This window comes from Conger conger, chromosome 1 (genome assembly GCF_963514075.1).
Source record: "Conger conger chromosome 1, fConCon1.1, whole genome shotgun sequence".
Classification (NCBI taxonomy): Eukaryota; Metazoa; Chordata; class Actinopteri; order Anguilliformes; family Congridae; genus Conger; species Conger conger.
Window position 1 is genome coordinate 82,377,076 of NC_083760.1, and position 20,079 is coordinate 82,397,154.

Sequence of the window (20,079 nt, forward strand, 5' to 3'; positions counted from 1 at the left end):
AGTAGGTTTCTTAAAATGTTTCTTCAAAACTTTAAGTCAGTGTTCTAGAGCTCCATTGCTTTCAGTCAGCAGTAGTGATGCGATTCGAACATTCTAATCTCATAGCTATATGTCTAGACTTCAGTTACAGTGTTATATTAGCCATGGTTTCAAGAGAGTTTCAGTGCTGTTGCGTTATGAGGAGGATTTTATTTCATATGATTATCATATTATTTGACTGATTTGCGAATGAATCATGCAGTCACGCTATCAACACTCCCAAGACAAACTTTAAATTGTATCCAAATAGGTCTTCAACAGCCTTGAAAAACAAAGCATGCACACTCACACACACACACATACACACACCTGAATGCACATGTATTTAATCAATCTACCCAGCGCATTTTGAATTTGAATTGACCCACCAAAAATAGCTAATGGCTCAAGTGTTACGTTCTTAAATGGAAAGGCCATGTTATTGCGAAGAAACGTATTAGCTATCTTTTAGTTTTATTTGCATAGAAACAGCTATGCCACCCTTAACAAGCCAAGGCCATTTTCTGTGTCTGAATCTCAGAGACTAATTATTGTTGTATTCCAGCATGACACAAACCAGGCCTTTCGCATCCTTTCTGTGGACCCATCTGTGCACGGAGAGCTGATTAACATGCCCAGAACGCTGTGAGGCACATTCGGCTGAAATTCTTGCAAACCAAAGGTAAATAAACAAGTTTAGGTCAAACTTTGTCTGAGCTTCACACTCTGGAAACAGCGAAAGTAATTGTTCCCGCCGAGAAGTTAAAATTGTGTCAGAGGTCTCTTTTCAATTTGCCTTTAACGTTGTTGTATACTTAGCAGCATAACTTAAATCATTAGCCTCACCGTGGGTACTTGTTTGTTCATATTTTTTTAACAGGGTTAACTGTCACTTCCCACCCCCTCAATGACTAGCTCAGGCAGTTTAGCAACGATTGTATCAGGATCTACCAAGATATAGAATAATTAATTGAATTCATTGGAGATGGTTACTGACGAATAGGAGATGGTTGCTGCCTGCTCACGTGCAACTAGATTTTAGATGTCTATTTTGGTTTTTCATATCACTTGTTTGAAATTTGTAGATTTTCTTTAGTTATTATTTTGGTACATTATTGGGGTAAAGAAACAATCTATCTGTGTATAGCGGGGTTCCCGTTTAACTCTGCTTGTGTTTCAACTCTGGTATTAAAAAGTACAGGCAAGACAAAGAAGAAAAATCATGTTTGAAAGCTTAACGGTGACGGTCACGGGGAGCCAGCGATTATGGCATTACCTGGGTCAAGAGCCTCCATGTTATTTCAGTCCTCTAAATTTTTAAACTCAACGCTCATGTGCCCCAGTCTGTTGAAATGGGGAAAATCGTGCCTTTTCTCAGAAAATACCATCCACCGCGCTTCAGTTACATCTTTGTTCAATCAAAACACATCTTACTGTAATTAAATTTTCAGGACTCTCCCTTCTGACGCAGTCGAGAAATCCAAAACATGACAGTCTGATATGCTGGCCCGTCTGTAATCTGGTCACAGCTTGCAATTGAATAGTCAGCAATCACCTTTTATGTGTGCCCTATGCAGAAAACCCACTGGATTTTAGGCCTGCAGCCATAGATCTTTTTGGAGCAAGGCTGTGATTAATCTTCCAAAGGATGCTCTTTGGAAGATATCCAACACTTGAGATTAATCTAAGCTTTCTGGAAAATGAACCCAAGTGTGTCCGTTTGACCTACTGTACCAGAAATGTGCTAAGACAATGGATCTTCACCGGCCCGGTTTGGAAACTCTCAGTGTGTCCAACCAACTTTTTCCCATCCTGCATTTTCTCTTAAATCAACCTCAGCCCCCTCCCCTTTAACATGGAAAAAATATACTTCCCTTACGATCTTAACCATCTGATTCAGCGTCGCCCCATCCCCTAACTCCTCCATGCCATACCATTCCAAACTGCCACCTCACCTCAAACATTCACAATCACACTTTCAAACCTTCCTGAATTAGTTCAGCCAGTTTTTCCTCAACAAATTTTTTTAAAACAAAGGTCCCTTATATTTAATCTTGAGGCCCATAGCCTGGAGCTGTGTGGTGGGATTAGGGTGAGGACAGGGTCATTTCCTAGGTTTTATTCTTAAAGTCATATGGTTTGAAATGTGCACGGAAAGAAAGTCTCTCCTCACCATGGTGAATCCCATAAAGTACTTCATTGCAGCAGCCCTGATGCAAGTACTCTATAAAACACTTGAAAATACGGGTGGGGTGGTTCAATTTTAATTCTCTTTCTTCACACAGTGCGAATAAACAACCACCATCTTTAGAAAACATTGAACCGGCCCATAAACCTTTCCCCAGAACACTGTCAAATAATAACACATTTTTGTGAAAATGATTCCATAAGCATTCGACAGGGCTGTTAATTTGATACAATATTACTGCCTCTCCCAGAAAACGTGTGCAGTTTATCTCATTGGCAAATCCACATTTTGTGTTGAAGAACAGGTGTTCCAACTGCTAGAACTTTCCACAGTCATGCAGTAATACTTTGAAAAATGAGTGGACGACAGCTGCTGGAAGGCACATTCAGGCATGGTCTTCTTCTGTCCCTAAGAGCAACAAACAGACTGTGTTTGTATAGTACAACAAATATGAAAGTAATACCTTTGAGAAGCTTGGTAGGGCTGGAAAGGGATATCTGTCCGTTCCTATTTACAGTGCTGTAAGAAACCCAAGCTAAGAACGGAACATTTAGTGCAATGAGTTTCAAACCTGTAACCAACTTATAATCACTTCTTGTTGATAGCTTAATGATTAAATTAATTTATGAGGGGAAATTTTTGATTTGGTAATCAAGAACTGATTGGTAGCACCCCAAAGGCTCAGTTTGTTTGGTTCTGACTGCACTCACAGGTACTTTATTAGGTAGACCTGTACACCAGCTTGTTAATGCAAATATTTAATCAGCCAATCATGTGGCAGCAAATAAATACATAAAAGCATGCACACATGGTCAAGAGGTTCAGCTGTGTTTCAGACCTATTGACAGAATGGGGAAGAAATGTGATCTAAGTGTCTTTAACCATGGAATGATCGTTGGTGCCAGACAGGATGGTTTGAATATCTCAGAAACTGCTGATCTCCTGGGAGTTTCACACAAAAGTCTGTAGAGTTTGGAGTTTGAGAATTGTGTGAAAAATAAAAAACATTCAGTGAGCAGTAGTTCTACGGACAGAAACGTGTTGTTAATGAGAGGTTAGTGTCAAAGGGCCAGACTGCTCAAAGTAACCACACATTTCAACAGTGGTATGCAGAAGAGCATCTCTGAACACACAACGCATCAAATCTCTTAAGTCTATAGGCTGCAGCAGCAGAAGACCAATAAGTCTAAAAATGAAATCTAATAAACACCTAATAAAGTGCTGACAGAGTGTAATCTAAGTGTGTTCTTTGAAGTTGTGTGAACTGTGTTCTTTCAATGTTATTTAGAAGAGAATCGAGAATTGGTTTATGGAGGAATCTCAGGTTAAGGTTATACACTACAGACCTTATGGAAGTGAATTCAGCTGCCCAGAGTGTAAGATTACAAAATGCACCACAGTAAAAATTTTACTCCGGTAAACCTACATGTTGATGGATTATTTGATGCTGATGCAAGCTGTGGCAAGCAATTATAAAAACCGTTAATAATTAGGCTCCTAATAATTATTCATCTTCAAAACCAAAGGTTTCTTTGAATATTTATAAAAGTTGGTGATCCAATTTAGACTTAGTGGAGATATCAGCGAATATTTACATTCATTTGAATATTAATGGTTTGAATGAAGATGGACTTCCCGGATTATCGGAGTATCTCCATGGTTACTTAACTCCACAATATTCCGGGGTCCTGTTTGGGTGGCGCTGAGACTCACAGACCCTCCACGTTTATAATTAGTTTTCCTTCCTTGTGGCAGGCTTATTTTAAAAAAGTAAAAAGAGTAAAAATCTTTCCTCTCGGTATATCGCAAACGTCACCTCCGCAGAATCTACCCCAGCAACACGGCAGAGCCTCTGGTGAAGGCGCAGGAAAACGTGCGTGCGTTTGTCGGACCGCCGCGGCATGCGCTGAAATTGCTCCCTCTCCCCCCTCCTAAAACAGCGCCGACCCCTCCCTCCCCCCTAAAACAGCGCTGACCCCTCACAGCACCTGACTGCCGGAGGGGGGCGGTGGAAACAGAGGGGGCCCATTCACGCAGCCCCGCCGCAACCCCGCAACCATCTGGCACACATCCGCACGCACACGCCCGCCGCCGCGGCCCTCCAATCAATTAGCCCTGGGATTGCGGAGGAATGCCGACCTGTTAGCCCTCATCACCGCCCCCCTCCCCCCCCCCCCCCCTCCCTCCCGCCCAAACCTCCATCCCTCACCCCGTCTCTGACAGCCTCTCCGCTGCCCGCCGGCGGTAATGGCCACAGCTGCCGGAGCGCTCAGGCGCTGACCCCTCCGCGTCGGCTCCGCGGCTCCGCGGCCCCGCGGCCCGGCCTCTCGTTTGAATAACCCTGATTGCTTTATTTCTCTTTTTCGCTCGCGCAGGGCTCGGCCGACGGGGCGACTGTTTGTTTCTGACGGTTTTAATTTGGCCGAAACGACGGCTCTCTCCGTGCGGGCCCGTCTGTTTATTATAATAGCCGCGGTAATGAATGCCGCCATTAGACCGCCGTGCCCGGCGCTGCGCGCGTGTGAAACAGCGCTGATTACCTATTGAAGTTTCCTCCGCGCCCCCTGTTTTTCTCAGACGTAGAATCTCAAAGTGTTTCTGCTGACTTTCCGTCTAATCTAAGGTTCACCGGAGTGTGAATAAATATATGAGCTCGGCGTTGTTTCTGAAATGAATAGGTCTAGTATCTCCCCGAATGTACCTGCGAATGTACAGCGGCTGGCTTCTGTTGTTATCGCGGAGAGCCCAGAATTGTGCTGCCCAAGCAGCTCCAGAGGTAAAACTGCTGTCAGGTCTGAGCCACTCCCGCAGTGCATTCTGGGAAAGCCTAACAACTATTCTGGCAAAAACACTTTGATCACTCTGCCTCTAACGTGCGTAGCGAGGACATTTTGTGGTTCAGAAAATATTAACTAAGATAGCATCTCCCATTCCCCTCCTATGGGAGAGACAAGTAATGCTCACAGATAAACCTGAATTAAATTAAAGCGAAAACATGTATTCTATATGCCTTGTATTCTGTGCATGTATCTTCTGACTGTCAAAATCGACAGATAGAGTGAGTTTGGGTGACAGTTGAGAACAATGCTGTGCTCAGAAAAGAGTTAAATATGCAAAGATTCTGTATTCTGCAATGTTAATTTTTAAGAAATGTACATATGTTGAGATTTGGCAGCTGAATGGCATTTTCTTGCTGGTAACAAGAGCACCATCTGTGAAACTATTACTATGTAACACGGTTAAGAAAGGCATTTTACATTGTGCACAATCCAGGGGGTTGATTTCTTTTGGAATATGATATTTAACTTTGGTTAACCCGTCTGGCCAATTTTTCTATTTTGTGATTGGTCAGACATTTTTAGTTTCTTACTGGGCTATTCTGCTATAAGGAGAACAGTTGGCCAGGCAACAAAAAAAATAAATTAAACCCATTGGGCAACACTTTACAATAAGGTTCCATGAATTGTTAGTTGTTTACTAACTACTACTGCAATGTTAATCTGCACAGCTCTGTTCATGTAGTTGTACATCATTAATTCTTAACAATATTATCCATCCATCCATCCATTATCTTAACCCGCTTATCCTGAACAGGGTCGCAGGGGGGGCTGGAGCCTTTCCCAGCATACATTGGGCGAAAGGCAGGAATACACCCTGGACAGGTCGCCAGTCCATCACAGGGCACACACACCATTCACTCACACACTCATACCTATGGGCAATTTAGACTCTCCAATCAGCCTAACTTGCATGTCTTTGGACTGTGGGAGGAAACCGGAAACCCACGCAGACACGGGGAGAACATGCAAACTCCGTACAGAGAGGCCCCGGCCGACGGGGATTCGAACCCAGGACCTCCTTGCTGTGAGGCGGCAGTGCTACCCACTGCACCATCCGTGCCGCCTAACAATATTAGTTATAGCAAATTTATATTGGAATGAAAAAGTAAGTCAATGTATTTGAATTATAAGTTCATCCCATGGTTTGCTAATGCATAAATATAATGTAACAAATATATTAGTTCATTGCTAACATATTCAATAACTAATGAAATGTTAATTTCATGCTTAATTAATGTATTTGTCCATCATTAATTCATGTTACAAACTACATTAGTTAATGCCAATTCATGAGCCTTATTGGAAAGTGACCATCCATGGAAATACCAGTCTTTTGGTTTCATTATGATCCTACATTAGTCTGCATACAGTATCTGATAATGGCTGAACTGGACAATAATTATCACATTTTTACCATTATTCACTGGAAGTCATAGGAAAATGCAATTCCCATCATATCATTGAACATCTAATTTAGATAAGATTAAATACATTTTTAATAAGTACCTTTACAAATAATATGTAACTATTTAATTCATCTTTAAGCAAAAAAACAAGGTCTGTTTTGGTAATGGCAACGTGTGATGGAAATGACACGTGCCAACAACTTATGGAAACATTGCATTTGCAACCATGTAAACATTAAATGAAATGATCTTAAGACAAAAAATAAAGAAATAAAGAAATAAAAACTTCATTCATCAAGGCAGGTGTTACAACTATTTACACAATGGCATTTGTTATTTATTCAATATGCACTTGCAAAATATGAACATAAAATATGAAAACGTGACAAATAATAAACCCTTTTTTTTCAGATCGGCCTCATCTTTTTGTCCCGTCTCTCGCGTTCGACGTTGGATGAAAGGGCATCACTGCCAGGGAAACTCATACCCAATATTTGCCAGAGCAGGGTGACAGAAGTAGTCTATGATGAGGGTCCAGGCCAGCTGATTGGATGAGCCGCCCCATAGCCGGCAGCATTTCACCGCCAGAGACGATCTCCCTTCATCTCATTTCAAACACAACTTGGGCCTGTGGTCTGGCTCTCATTAGTTTAGTTTAGTTTAGGTTTTGGAAGCAGAAGGTCCTGTACCATGTGATGGGCCGCTTCTTTCCTTTTGCCCAAAAGGATAATGCAGCGCTCTTAAATTTCACCAGGCAGGGCCTGCGCCCTTGTTTGATGTCGAGAGCCCCCCACTGCTCTTTGTTTTTCTTATGTAAATGCAGGCATAACATCCAAGGCATTCCATACCATATTGAGCGCTGAGTGTATACCGCTCCGTGGAACGTAAACAAAGGCTGGTTAATTAGAAGTGCAGGCGCTTTATTAGTCTTTAACACACACACTCCTGTCTCTTTGTCTGGGCAAAGGCTGTAATGACGAGGCCTGGCTTGCACAAAGGATACTTAAGCAGCCTTGGAGGGGAGGAGAGAAGTTTGTGTGTGTGTGTCTTTGGGTGGGTGGGGGGGGGGGGGTTGGTTAAATGGACTGGTTTTGTCAGGACACCAGCTTTCTCCAACCGCCCCCTTTTGTCTGGGATGACAAAGAAGAGAAGGAGTGTGCAAGAAAAGACAGAGACGGTAACCGCCACCCCCTGCTCCAGCATATGCACCACGCGAATGCGTACACACATGTGCGCGGTCACACGCTCACACACACGTGCACGCACACACACACACACACACACACACACACTCACTGCCTATTGTATTAACTGCTGGAACTCTGTGTGAAGTCTAAGTCTCTGTTTTTTTTTTGTTTCCACCAACTTTGGCGCAGACCAAAGGAGTCGCCATGGATACCACCCGGAAGAGTGTGAGGCGTGCGGGTCAAGTGGGTGAGGGGCTGTGTTTTGGCAGGGCTAGTACGCTTCATTAAGCCTTTGGTCCGGGGTTCATTAAAATCAGGATCAGACATTCCAGGGGACTCCATTAAGTGGCCGCCCTCCCCTCCTCTTCGCTCCCCATCGGTGGAACAGACTTTCCACCGTCTCCGTTCCCCCTCCGTCACCTTTCCCCCGTGCGCCTCCCCTGACAATAGGGTCCATCTGTCCGCCTGGGTCCTGCTTTCAGTGGCTCTGACTCCCGGTTCAGTCGCTCTGACTTTCCTTTCAGCGGCTCTCACTCCCGTTTCAGTGTCCCTGACTCCCGTTTCAGTGGCTCTGACTCCCTTTCAGTGTCTCTGACTCCCGTTTCAGTGGCTCTGACTTTCCTTTCAGTGTCCCTGACTCCCGTTTCAGTGGCTCTGACTCTCCTTTCAGTGGCTCTGACTCCCTTTCAGCGGCTCTGACTCCCTTTCAGTGGCTCTGACTCCCTTTCAGTGGCTCTGACTCCCTTTCAGTGTCCCTGACTCCCGTTTCAGTGGCTCTGACTCTCCTTTCAGTGGCTCTGACTCCCTTTCAGTGTCCCTGACTCCCGTTTCAGTGGCTCTGACTCTCCTTTCAGTGGCTCTGACTCCACTTTCAGCGGCCCTGACTCCCATTTCAGTCGCTCTGACTCTCTTTTCAGTGTCTCTGACTCCCCTTTCAGTGCCTATCCCCAGTAACGTGCCCGCCAACAGGCATGAGCCTGGCCAAATCGTTATCTTCAGCTCCCATGGTCAATGGACTCACTGCCTAGTGCCTACTGTCATTAGCAGCTCAGTAACAATCATTGGTTTTAAAAAAAACGCTTTCCCTCTTACTTTGGTTTTTGATTACACATGTCTGACTGCATCAATCTGTCAGCAGACTAATTCCATCCATGTGTCTGTTTGATCCGGAATCTGTGCTGCCTTGCTGCGGTCTAACCAATAGATGGAAGAGGAAGGATTTAAGGTGATTTTCATCCCTGATATGTTAATTAAAATTGATTTTTAAAAGGACAGATTGATAGCCCCACCTCAACAGGCCCTAAACCCCATCTGCTGTGTGAGGTGTATGTATGCGTGGGTGGTAGGGGGGAGATAATAGATAGCGAGGCTTATGTTATTAAACCGCCATTTCACTTCTTAATCGCTTTTGTTTTAGGGTTTCACCGGATCCCTCTGATGCTCTTCCTCCTCCAGTTCGCTTTGTATATTTTATACAAAGAGCTTTTTGTGGATTTAGCTGGGTGCATTTTGTAATCTGTCTGTTCCATCTCTATTAAAAAACTCTCCCTTTATCACATTACATTTTCAGCCAAGCTTGTCTCGGCCGTAGAGCACTCTGTGTTTTTCCCTCCCCTTCTCAACACGTTTTTATTGAAGAAAGAAAGAAAGAAAGAAAGAGGGGGGGGGGATGCAGACTTGAAAATCAATGCCATGTCGAGCAAGCCTCGTTCCTTCCAAAAAAATAAAAATAAAAGCGAAGTCTTTGAGTGGGTAGAAAAGAAAAAAGATTAAAAGGCCTTTATCGTACAGGCGTACGATATTAAGTACTGTTGATGTGGAACACAAAAACAGAGGCTGCGCTGATGCACTGCCACTCCGCCGACCTCCATCGCCGTGAGAAGAAATAGCGCTTCTGCCGCCCTCCTCTTCAACTTCTGTACCACCGATCCAATGAGCACTTTGATGTTAGTACATTCCATTCCAACATCTAACCCATCACGGTCCACTTCAGTCGCGCTTGTTATTGCCGACCCTTTCGCTCCGTCTGATGCAGCGGTTGACACCGACACATTAGCCGGAGTGTGTGTGTGTGTTACACGCACATCCGAGGACAGTGTGTGTCCGTGAGCCTCATCCGTGTGACCCGAACTCACCCGCCCCGGGGAGCGTGCGGTCCGTTATTGGTGCTCGGTCTTGACGAATGGCGTGCTGGGAGGAGATGCAGTAAGACGGTGGGCCATATATTTTCAGCATGAAAAACGGCGCATAGCAATGAGCGCTGGGTCGGACAAATGGGAAGAACCGGAGCCGGCAGAGTTTCTGCATTTCGCCTGGCTCATTTGAAACTTATTACAAGCCGTGTTTCCGGGGTAACCGAATACCTTTTCCCTGCATGGTGACCTTGACATTTCTCCAGCACCTATAATGCAATTTGCAAACCCATTTCAGCAGCACTCTTAAGTTTGGAGAGGGAGTGAGATAAAAACCCGCCTTGTAGCAGGACCTTCGAGCTCACAGGCTGGGATCTGACGTCTGTAGCACCTCTGGTGCGGGGGGGGGGGAACAAATGCACATTATCCTGCTGCGAATTAACGGACAGTCACCAATGAAGTGACCGAAAAGTGCATCTCCCCCCGCCTCGCCTCAGGATGACATTCCGGTAACGTCTCTGTCCTCTGGGGAGGCTCGTTCCACGTCCAAGGACGGACGGATCGAGAGCGGAGAACTCCCAGGATCAAAGCACGGGGAATTGCTGCCGGCTGGCTCGGGTACAGGAGGGGGTTATGCGGGGATTTGGGATTAAAAACAGCCAATCTGGCGCCCGCAGCTGTTGTGGCCCGCGCCGTGAGAGGCGACCGGTCCCCCCGGCGTTTGGGACGGGGTGGTCAGCGGGCCTGTCCCGCCTGAGAGCCCCTCTCTCCAAAGCTGCCTTAAGCCTGATGAGAGTGACCCGGGCCTGGGGCCGCCTCACCCAGGGCCAGGAGGAGGGAGGGAGCGGTCCTGGCCTCAGGCAGGGGGTAATAACTCTGTTTGAGGAGATGAGGAAGGCTCCCCGGACAGCTTGCTGTCGACAGGTGTTGCTGCAGAGCACCGCGAGCTGTCGACGATGATTGTGGAGCTCCAGATGTGGTGGATAAAAGTCAGCCATGTTGGACCGTGGTGGGGGTGGGGGGGCGTGTTGTTGGTGGGGGGGTAGGGGGGGTGGATCTCTTGCCCAATCTGAGGACCAGATTGATAAAACCATAGAACCTTTGACCCCCCCCTGCAGTAATGAAAAATGACAAAACCCAACGGATCGGGTGGGGGGGGGGGGTGTTACGAAAGAATAAACAGCAGCTTGTGCTAGTGGGTGGGACAGAGGGTTGACGGGGTGTGTAGGGGTATATGGGGGTTGTTGGGGGTGGATAGGGGCGGTTGAGGGGCGGGTAGGTTGTGCTGTAGGGTAGGGGTGGTAGAGGTGTTACGGGGTATGTAGGGGTGTAGGTTGTTGAACTGACTCCAGTCCCTGGCGTGCGTGTCGACCCCACCCCAGCTGTGCCCCGCCCTGTGACCTCCATAGGGTCGTAGGGCATTTTCCGCTGATTAAACCACAGCCGCGCGCTCAGCTAAACCCTCTGCTGGCCTGGATCACATATCAGCTGAGGACATATCGCCGTGCGGCTTCGCCCTGCCCTTTAAGCTGCTGTCTGCATTTCATAATTAAACTTTTTATTCCTGACAAGTACCATAGCTCGGGTTCTGGTGTTGCAGACAGCGACCCGGACCCTGGCTGAAATGGCGGCTCCCTCATCTGCCTGCCTCTCCTCTGACCCCTCTGCCCACTGCCCTCCTTTTTATTGCATCCCTTATTGCTTTCTTCCGCCAGTTGTCCTCCCTTTATTCCTTCTTGCCATCCTTTCTTTGTATTGAAACCCATTTTTTTCCTCTCTTCCCCAACGGTGTCTTCTTTAATTACTTTGCTTTATCCACAATTTTTTTCTCTCCCTCCCTCTGCCTTCCCCCCCCCCCCCCCCCACTCTCCGGACCGTCCATTTTACTTTCCCTTTCTTCCCGCGGCTTCCTCCATCTCTGCTCCCCCTCCTTTCATCTCTCTTCCTTCGTTCAGCCTTTCCTGCTCTTTTCCGCCCTTCTCTCTCTCTCTCTTCATCTTTCTGTCTTCCCCTCGCTTTCTTCCTTCTTGGCTCGCTCCTTTCATTTCATCTCATTTATTAGGATCCCCATTAGGTCCGGCTGAAACCGTGGCTATTAGTTCTCCGCGGCATCCATTTGCTTCCTCCCCCATCCCTAACCTGCCGTATTTCTTCCTCTCCGCCCCTCCCTCGGCCTTCAAGTGCATATTCTCCTGCTCTTCCCCAGTTGCTGACATCGCTGTTTGTGCAGGAGAATGGCTCTCCCACTCGTCGCTCTGCAGCTCCTGACCAGGGAGAGCGAACCTCTCAGCCCTGGGCTCCTGTGTGGTTATGACCCCAGCACCACCCAGCCCTGGGCTCCTGTGTGGTTATGACCCTGACACTACCCAACCCTGGGCTCCTGTGTGGTTATGACCCCAGCACCACCCAGCCCTGGGCTCCTGTGTGGTTATGACCCTGACACTACCCAACCCTGGGCTCCTGTGTGGTTATGACCCCAGCACCACCCAGCCCTGGGCTCCTGTGTGGTTATGACCCTGACACCACCCAGCCCTGGGCTCCTGTGTGGTTATGACCCTGACACCACCCAGCCCTGGGCTCCTGTGTGGTTATGACCCCAGCACCACCCAGCCCTGGGCTCCTGTGTGGTTATGACCCCAGCACCACCCAGCCCTGGGCTCCTGTGTGGTTATGACCCTGACACTACCCAACCCTGGGCTCCTGTGTGGTTATGACCCCAGCACCACCCAGCCCTGGGCTCCTGTGTGGTTATGACCCCAGCACCACAAAGCCCTGGGCTCCTGTGTGGTTATGACCCTGACACCACCCAACCCTGGGCTCCTGTGTGGTTATGACCCTGACACTACCCAACCCTGGGCTCCTGTGTGGTTATGACCCCAACACCACCCAGCCCTGGGCTCCTGTGTGGTTATGACCCCAACACCACCCAGCTGTTAGCGTTCCACTGGGCCACACCGAGCGGTGTCACCCCGATCAGCAGATTCAGTCTAAATGGGTTCATCGTTCTTGTGAACATCTGGCGGGCATCCACATTAGACGGTGTATCTTAGCCAAGACCACCAAAATATTTTTGAAATGTCAAAAGGTGTCTTCTATCTCTCACCCTAAAGCATGATATAGAGTGAGGTATAGACATATGAAGGCAACACCAGATGAAATGCCTTAAGAATTTTCATTCTGGCTAGTCATCAAACAGACAACACTGCAATGTTTCACGTATGTCAACAGGACGCAACTTTGCTCAGGGTGTACCTTCTAACATCTAGAGGTCAGGTGACAGCACCATCAATGACCCACGTCTGCCCTGCGATGGGGAATCAGAGGAGAGAGAAGGTCTTGTCTACGCGTCCGTTAGCTCCGTCCGTGAGTGAGGGCGACAGCGTGACCCAAACAGCGAGTAATCGACGCCTAAGGAAACTCATATGGAAGTCAGACGGGCTTTAAAATGAAAGACTCGCTCGACGTTCCGCCTGGCTTGTCTCCACGCGGCGGGAGCTGAATTAGCGCATGACCGCACGGGCACCTGTGGCCGCCATCCCGTTAGAGGTGTATAATTGGAAAAATGTTGGATAGTCTGTGAAAATCAAACATTCTTCTGCGAAAATGAATTCTGTATGATGTCTGCTCAGTAGTGCAACCCCCACTAAGCACCGAGTAGTCAATATATGAATTAAAGGTGATACTCTGCCCAATTCATGATGGATAAACATGAACGTTACCAACTGTCAATTGAACTGCGCGTATTTGGAGGTTAATCAATGCAGCCATTGAGAGAGCATCCCCTCCCATGAGTCATCATGGGAGAACCACAAGCTTCAATGAAGCCATGGCTTTGAACAGTACTGTCAGAACAAGCCGCATTTATTTTTTTTGTACTATTTGGATAATTTAAGAGACAACCAGGAAAAGATGTGAAAGCACTAGAGCTTTCACATGACTCAGTTTCTCTCCCTGAACACCTTCTAAGTGGTGTATTTCATGTGGGGGGGTTGCTGTCATTTTTTAACTGTCAGCTGTTTTCTGTCTTCTGAAGACGAGTCCCTTCTTTCTCCATCACGTCTTTTGCAATGTAAAAGGGAGTGAAAGGAGGAGTCTAGCTGGCATTCCCACGTCCATCCACCTCAGTCACTCTGGACAGCTCCAGAAGAACACGAGAGACCAAAAGCCATCTCAAAACACCACGGCAGCGCCACAGGTAAGCCTCCCTCTCTTTCTCCCTCTCTCTCTCACTCTCTCACTCTCTATCTCTCTCTCTCTCTCTCACTCACTCACTCCCTCTCTCTCCCTCGCTCTCATGCAAATCCTTCAGCTTATTCAGAGTGTTCTTAGCAGTAAAACGCTGGTATGCCAGACACTCGTGCACATGGCTGAGGATGAGAAGCCTCTTAAAGAGATTTGCGAGGAGCCCTCTCTGTTTAATTTAACTTGAAACAGAGAGCCCGAGTTAACCTCCACAAAAAAGTTAGCAGGGAGGGTTGATGCCACCTGAAAGTGTGAACCGTGAGCACAGTGAAACTTTTCCTCATCATGTCAAAGCCTCTCTTGCATTCCTTCCACAACACTAGATGATTTAATGAAAATGAACATGATGCCGCAGCTCAGTGGAGTCTTCTGAACTGTGATAGGAAAGGTCACCTGACTCGCTTCACCTCAGTAGGATTGCCCTGTTTGCTGTGATTTGTGTTTAGTCGTGTGCTGAAGCTCCGCAGACCAACGGATTGTGTGAGCTTCGTGGGTATATTGTGTGTGCTTCGTGGGTGCATTGTGTGAGCTTCGTGGGTGTATTGTGTGAGCTTCGTGGGTGCATTGTGTGAGCTTCGTGGGTGTATTGTGTGAGCTTCGTGGGTGTATTGTGTGAGCTTTGTGGGTGTATTGTGTGCGCTTCGTTGGTGTATTGTGTGAGCTTTGTGGGTGTATTGTGTGCGCTTCGTGGGTGTATTGTGTGAGCTTTGTGGGTGTATTATGTGAGGTGAGCTTTGCGGGTGTATTGTGTCAGCTTCGTGGGTGCTTTGTGTGAGCTTCGTGGGTGTATTGTGTGAGCTTCGTGGGTGTATTGTGTGAGCTTCGTGGGTGTATTGTGTGAGCTTTGCGGGTGTATTGTGTCAGCTTCGTGGGTGCATTGTGTCAGCTTCATGGAAGCATTGTGGAGGCATAGTGCGCAGTAGTGTTTTCACGAACACGTCTGGAGAGGTTTCAGCGTTCTCGTGCTCAGACTGAGAACGCGCAGCCCTGAATAATTAGTTTGGTCTTCATCTCGTGTTTTGTTTGCATTTGGGGTGGAGAGCCGGAAAGGGAGGAGGCAGGCATCTGGACTGAAATTGCTGGATTCCTCCACGCAATGGCAATCAGGCAATGTTCAAAGAGCAATTTTCAAGTTTTGCATAACTGAAGACTGGGTTTATTTTAAACACTGAGGATGACGTGATGAACACATTTTGACTGAAGCTGAACGTATAAACTTCAGATCTTTTCTCCAGGGTGCTCAGTATCTGATTGAGCCCTCAGGCCATGGATGGGCCAGAAGTGTGTGAGTGGGATTAGTATGTGTAATCACGTCTGCACTGCATGAACTTAAAGAATCATATCCAGTGCCTTCCTGGTCCAGCTGAGTTAACTGATTGCAAAGTAAAGTTAAGGTCAAGTCTATGGAGCCATCTGGAGACGGAGAGAGGGATTCTATTAAAATCCCCCCACCACGGTAACGCTGAATGATTCTCCCACTTTAATGTTCTTTTGGGGGGCAAGACTGGGAATGGCATCGAGAAAATCAAATATCAGATCAAATGCTCGAAAATGCATTTTTGAACGGTTCTTCCAGAGGTGAAGCAGAACTCAGAACACAGAATACTCATAACTGTATTTTCCCAACTTCACTGGTTTATTTTAGGTTCAGTAGAAAAAAAAACAATGTTTCAACTCCCGTCGCAGGTAGAGATGAAGCAAGATGTGGTGAAAATAGAAAATATATTAATTCCAGAAAGGAATTAAATTATGGTTCTATTTTTTCCCTTTACTGCAGTATGCTGTGTTCACACGTTGAACACATTGTGTTTTCATATTCTAATGTATAGCAATGTTCCAGTACAGTATGTCCAGTGTTTCCACATCTCGATTGCTGGGTCATCTGCGTGTCTGTCTCTTGTATGTAGGTGTATAGCGGAGGTGGTGGTGGTGGTGGCTACAGGGCCCCAACAGTAAAAAAAACATGAAAACCAAGTCGATTTTATTTGTATAGCGTTTAGAAGGCACCCACAAAGACGCTTTACAGAGTAACAGAAGGGCAACCAGAAGAAATGAATGCTTCTTCTCTGAGGCCATAATATTTCTCCAGTAATTAGGGAGAATGTTTGTCTTTGGTCCTCCCGGGGAGGAGGTCACAGGAGGCCACACTTCTCTTATTAAGAGCCCAAAAGCGCTGAGTCATCCCGCCAGGAGGCCTCCCTCTCTCCTAACCCAACTGTTGCACCATCAGGGCGTCCGTCCGCGCCACACCCAGTGTGCCAAATGCCATTAATGTAATGTAATATAACTGCTCTTCAGTATACAAGTCGTATACAAGCTGTATACACAATAGTAGACCAGTGCACTGATTCAGACATGGCACTGTAAAACCCCACGCTAACCCAATGACGGAATTTAGCGGCGGCCGAAGGGGGTTTTGCGTGCTTGTCCTTCTGGAGTTGCTGGGAGAACATTAGTAGGGTTAATTATTATCCTCCGTACAAGAACAGAGCACAATTATGTTTAAGAATATACTGGGTCTGTTGCCATGGGTCGGATATGGATTGACCTGCCCATATCCCGCTTACAGTCGGCCAGAAACGGATCAGTACAATTCTTAATATTCTCCGTTCTCAAACGGGGCCGTATTGTACGCTTAGTGGTTACTATAGTTTTACTCATTCTGACTCCATTTAAAATATAATTTAGAAATTTGGGTTTGCAACTTACGCGGACCTCGGGAGTGATTACATTCGACTTGTACCTGTGCCACCATTACTCAATATATGATCCCAGGATTAGCATTACTGCTGAAATCTCAATTCGGTGGAGAACTCAGAGGCTGAGGGTCCAGTCAACACAATACATGCAAACCTGCCATGATAGTTGCGAGCCCTGGTCGGCGTAGCATTAAATGGGCACCTTAGAGCTAATTTGGCAGGAACCAGCGCCGTAACGCCCAAGGGTTCCCTTCGCACCAAATCACAAGAGCCGTGCGTTACCCGACCCTTTAATGGACAGAAATTGCTGGCCTCACAGCTTAGAACTACCACAGCCGATCGGTCGGTCTTTGGCCACCATTTCCCCCTGAGTATTCAGTTGTAATTTAGGCTGAAAAGGTACAAAATGAATTAAAGTCATGGAGATCATGCAAGTTACGAAACAAAATAGTTTATTCGCAGACAGGTAGGTTATTAGCTTTAGAATATCACAATCAATTACAAAATACACAAATTAAGAATAGAGATAGAGTAAATAATCATACCTAGCCTGCTTGGACTACACATAAACACAGAGTATAGAATATGCCGTGTGGAAAGTCGAATACATTCTTCCGCTGCTACACATACATACATACATACATAAGACATGTTGTGTGGGAAGTCGAATACGATCTTCCTGATACTTACATACACGTACAATATGCTGTATCGGAAGTCAAATACGATCTTCCCAGATTGGCCTGTCTCCCTTGCTTTCATGCCAAATCATACGTTTGGAACCAGGCGGCAGTGCCATAAATCAACCTGGAGGGGTGGTCAAATCTGGAATTTAGACCCCCACCCTTGGGGGTTGTTGAGTAGGGAAAATGAGATGATTACCAAGAGAGGACGTGTAGGTTTTCCCTTGAGTTACTGAAACTATAGTTTATTCAACTCCATTTGGTATGAAATGTATCTCATCCGATTCCTTGATCACATCCATACCAAACAGATTACCCTTGTTGTTTTATTATGTTGCAGTTATCATGAAACTTCCCTCCTGATTATCTATTTTACATGCAATTCCTGTTACCATTACATAAGACTTAATGCAATAATACAAGGATCACATGGGCAATGTTTTCAAGGTGTTACCGGGTCTATTTACTATCTTAATAGCATATTTAATCTAGGAGAACAGTCACCAGTGTAATGGCAGCAGTGCCCAAATGGGGGCACTGTGGCAATGTCCGGAGTCTTCCCCCTTGGAGGTGCCCTGGTAGTCGGTCACGATTCCCATGACTTATTGACCCCTCAACTAAAACATCTTCCCCTTATCTCCTTGGCCTGACACTCCCCAGCTCTCAGGCCCCTCACAAATGGCAGCCCTTCCTGACCTTAAACACTACGCTACAGGCCGCCCCATCCTATCTATGAATGCTGTAGTTGGGAGTTTTCATGATAACTGCATTATGCTGTAAATATGTATTTGTGCCTCTCATGGTAATATCTCCGAAATCCAGGCCTTCGTTCTTGACCCTAAAAATGAGTCACCCATCTGTCATTTACAGCCAGCCCCACCAGGCAGTGTTCAGGGGGCTAAAACACATGGCTTCTACAGAGACAGCTTTTGCCCAGTTTCCCCTCGGCTCCTGAATGGTTATGCTATCAAAGGTAGACTGTTACAAAAACTAGACCATTACACCAGTCGCACTGAACCAATCAGAATAACACCAAACATTACTATATTCTGACCTGGGATTATCATGAAACATCTTTATGCCATCTACAGTATTCCTGTGCTCTAACCTGTAAGGAATGTGAGAAAAGGGGGTCCCCCAGGGCCCAAGAAGGCGCCTCTAAGAATCCTTCTCTAGCTCTCCCCCACAGGCATGTGTGCCAAAAGGTGGGGGCTAACAATGTATGCTCCGGGAGGGGGAAGTCAGCAAGCTGACCAGCGCATGAGACCAAATGTTACTTATTACTGGCTTACAGCACACAATATACCTTCACAGCCCTTGTACACGGCCCTCAGTGCACTCGACTGCTATTGTGTACACAACAAAGATTGTATTTGCATTACATTCAAGCATTGACTTTTTTTTTTACATACTACAAATGTCTTGATGACAAATATTTACAAACATCTATTTTATTACATTTTGGGAAAAATAAAGGATGATATGTTGATCTTCTGACAAAGTTTCTAATTCATTGGAGATGATATGAAAAATTGGTACTGATATCATGATGAAATGCCCTGGGAAAAAAATAAATATGTCTACTTGGAATGCGGGAGTTAATTTCTTATCAAAGACTGTTGAACTGAAACTAATCAACTGACAAAAAATGCTTGAGAGAGTTGTTGCATTTCATTTATTCCATTTATTTAGTAGAGAAACTGTTTGGTTTTTCAATTAAGTGAATTGCTGTTATTGGTTCCACTGTCGTAATTGACTTGGAAACATCCCAGATTACCAGTTGTCAATTCCGTTTTGTGAGCCCTACACTGCTATCTGTCTGCGAATCCTACACTAACCATTTGCATTGTGATTGGTTGTTTCAGCAGTGCCGGTGTGTGATTGGTCAACTTTCCCATCTGACCTGGTCTGCGAGATGGTCCTGTTGTCAGCACAGTGGATTTCTTGCCGATGGCTTCTCTTTGTCCCTCTGCTTCTGGGTAATATTTGGTTGACAATATGCCTATTATGCACACAACATGCCTTCAGGCACAATAGGGAATATGTTTCCACTCATTTGGTTCCACTGGCACATTCCATCATATGGCTCAACACATTTCCCATACTTCCTTCTGGTGGGTCCTCAATGCTGCATTGACATGGAATAGAGCAGAATCAAGGTTGCTCAGCCCTGTATTATCTCTTGTGCAATATTGAGAGGTTCTTGGTGAGTAACAGCCCAGGCCCACTGAACATTGTATTCAAGGTAAGAATAGAGGTTCAGTTTGATTTAAGGCTTGTGTGGTGCGCATTGTGTTTCTTGTGCTACAGTGAGGACACTGCTTCACAGAGCCCGTAGTTTGCCGGATTCAATTGTTCACCCTGTACAATTCAGAGGTACAATTGAGGCCATTTCCTGAAGGCCAGATTGGTTCCTTCAGTAGATTCCATGTTCACTCCGCAGATGACATACTGTGTATGTAATGGGCTGTGTCAGTGCTACAGTCCTACAGCTACAGTGAGAGCAGACAGACAATGCCTTGAAGGACAGCAGCATATTGGAGGGCTTAATTAAGTCTCAGATCAAAAAATATCTCTCTTGTTTTTTTGTTTTTGTTTTTTTTTTGCTCCTCTACACTTCCCCCATAGAAGTGGGATTTCAGTCATAATTATTTTATCGATTCATTTTGCTGGAGATGAATTGG

The 20,079-nt window shown here is 46.1% G+C and overlaps 1 protein-coding gene across 1 annotated transcript in view; it reads left to right on the forward strand.

The window, feature by feature from the left end:
* nphs1 (NPHS1 adhesion molecule, nephrin) overlaps window positions 1-20,079 on the forward strand; it is a 72,868-nt gene that overhangs the window by 9,611 nt on the left and 43,178 nt on the right. The window contains exon 4 of the mRNA XM_061253531.1: window positions 10,269-10,389. Within this exon, the coding sequence (XP_061109515.1) occupies window positions 10,269-10,389 (121 nt within the window). The remainder of the gene's footprint in view (window positions 1-10,268; window positions 10,390-20,079) is intronic.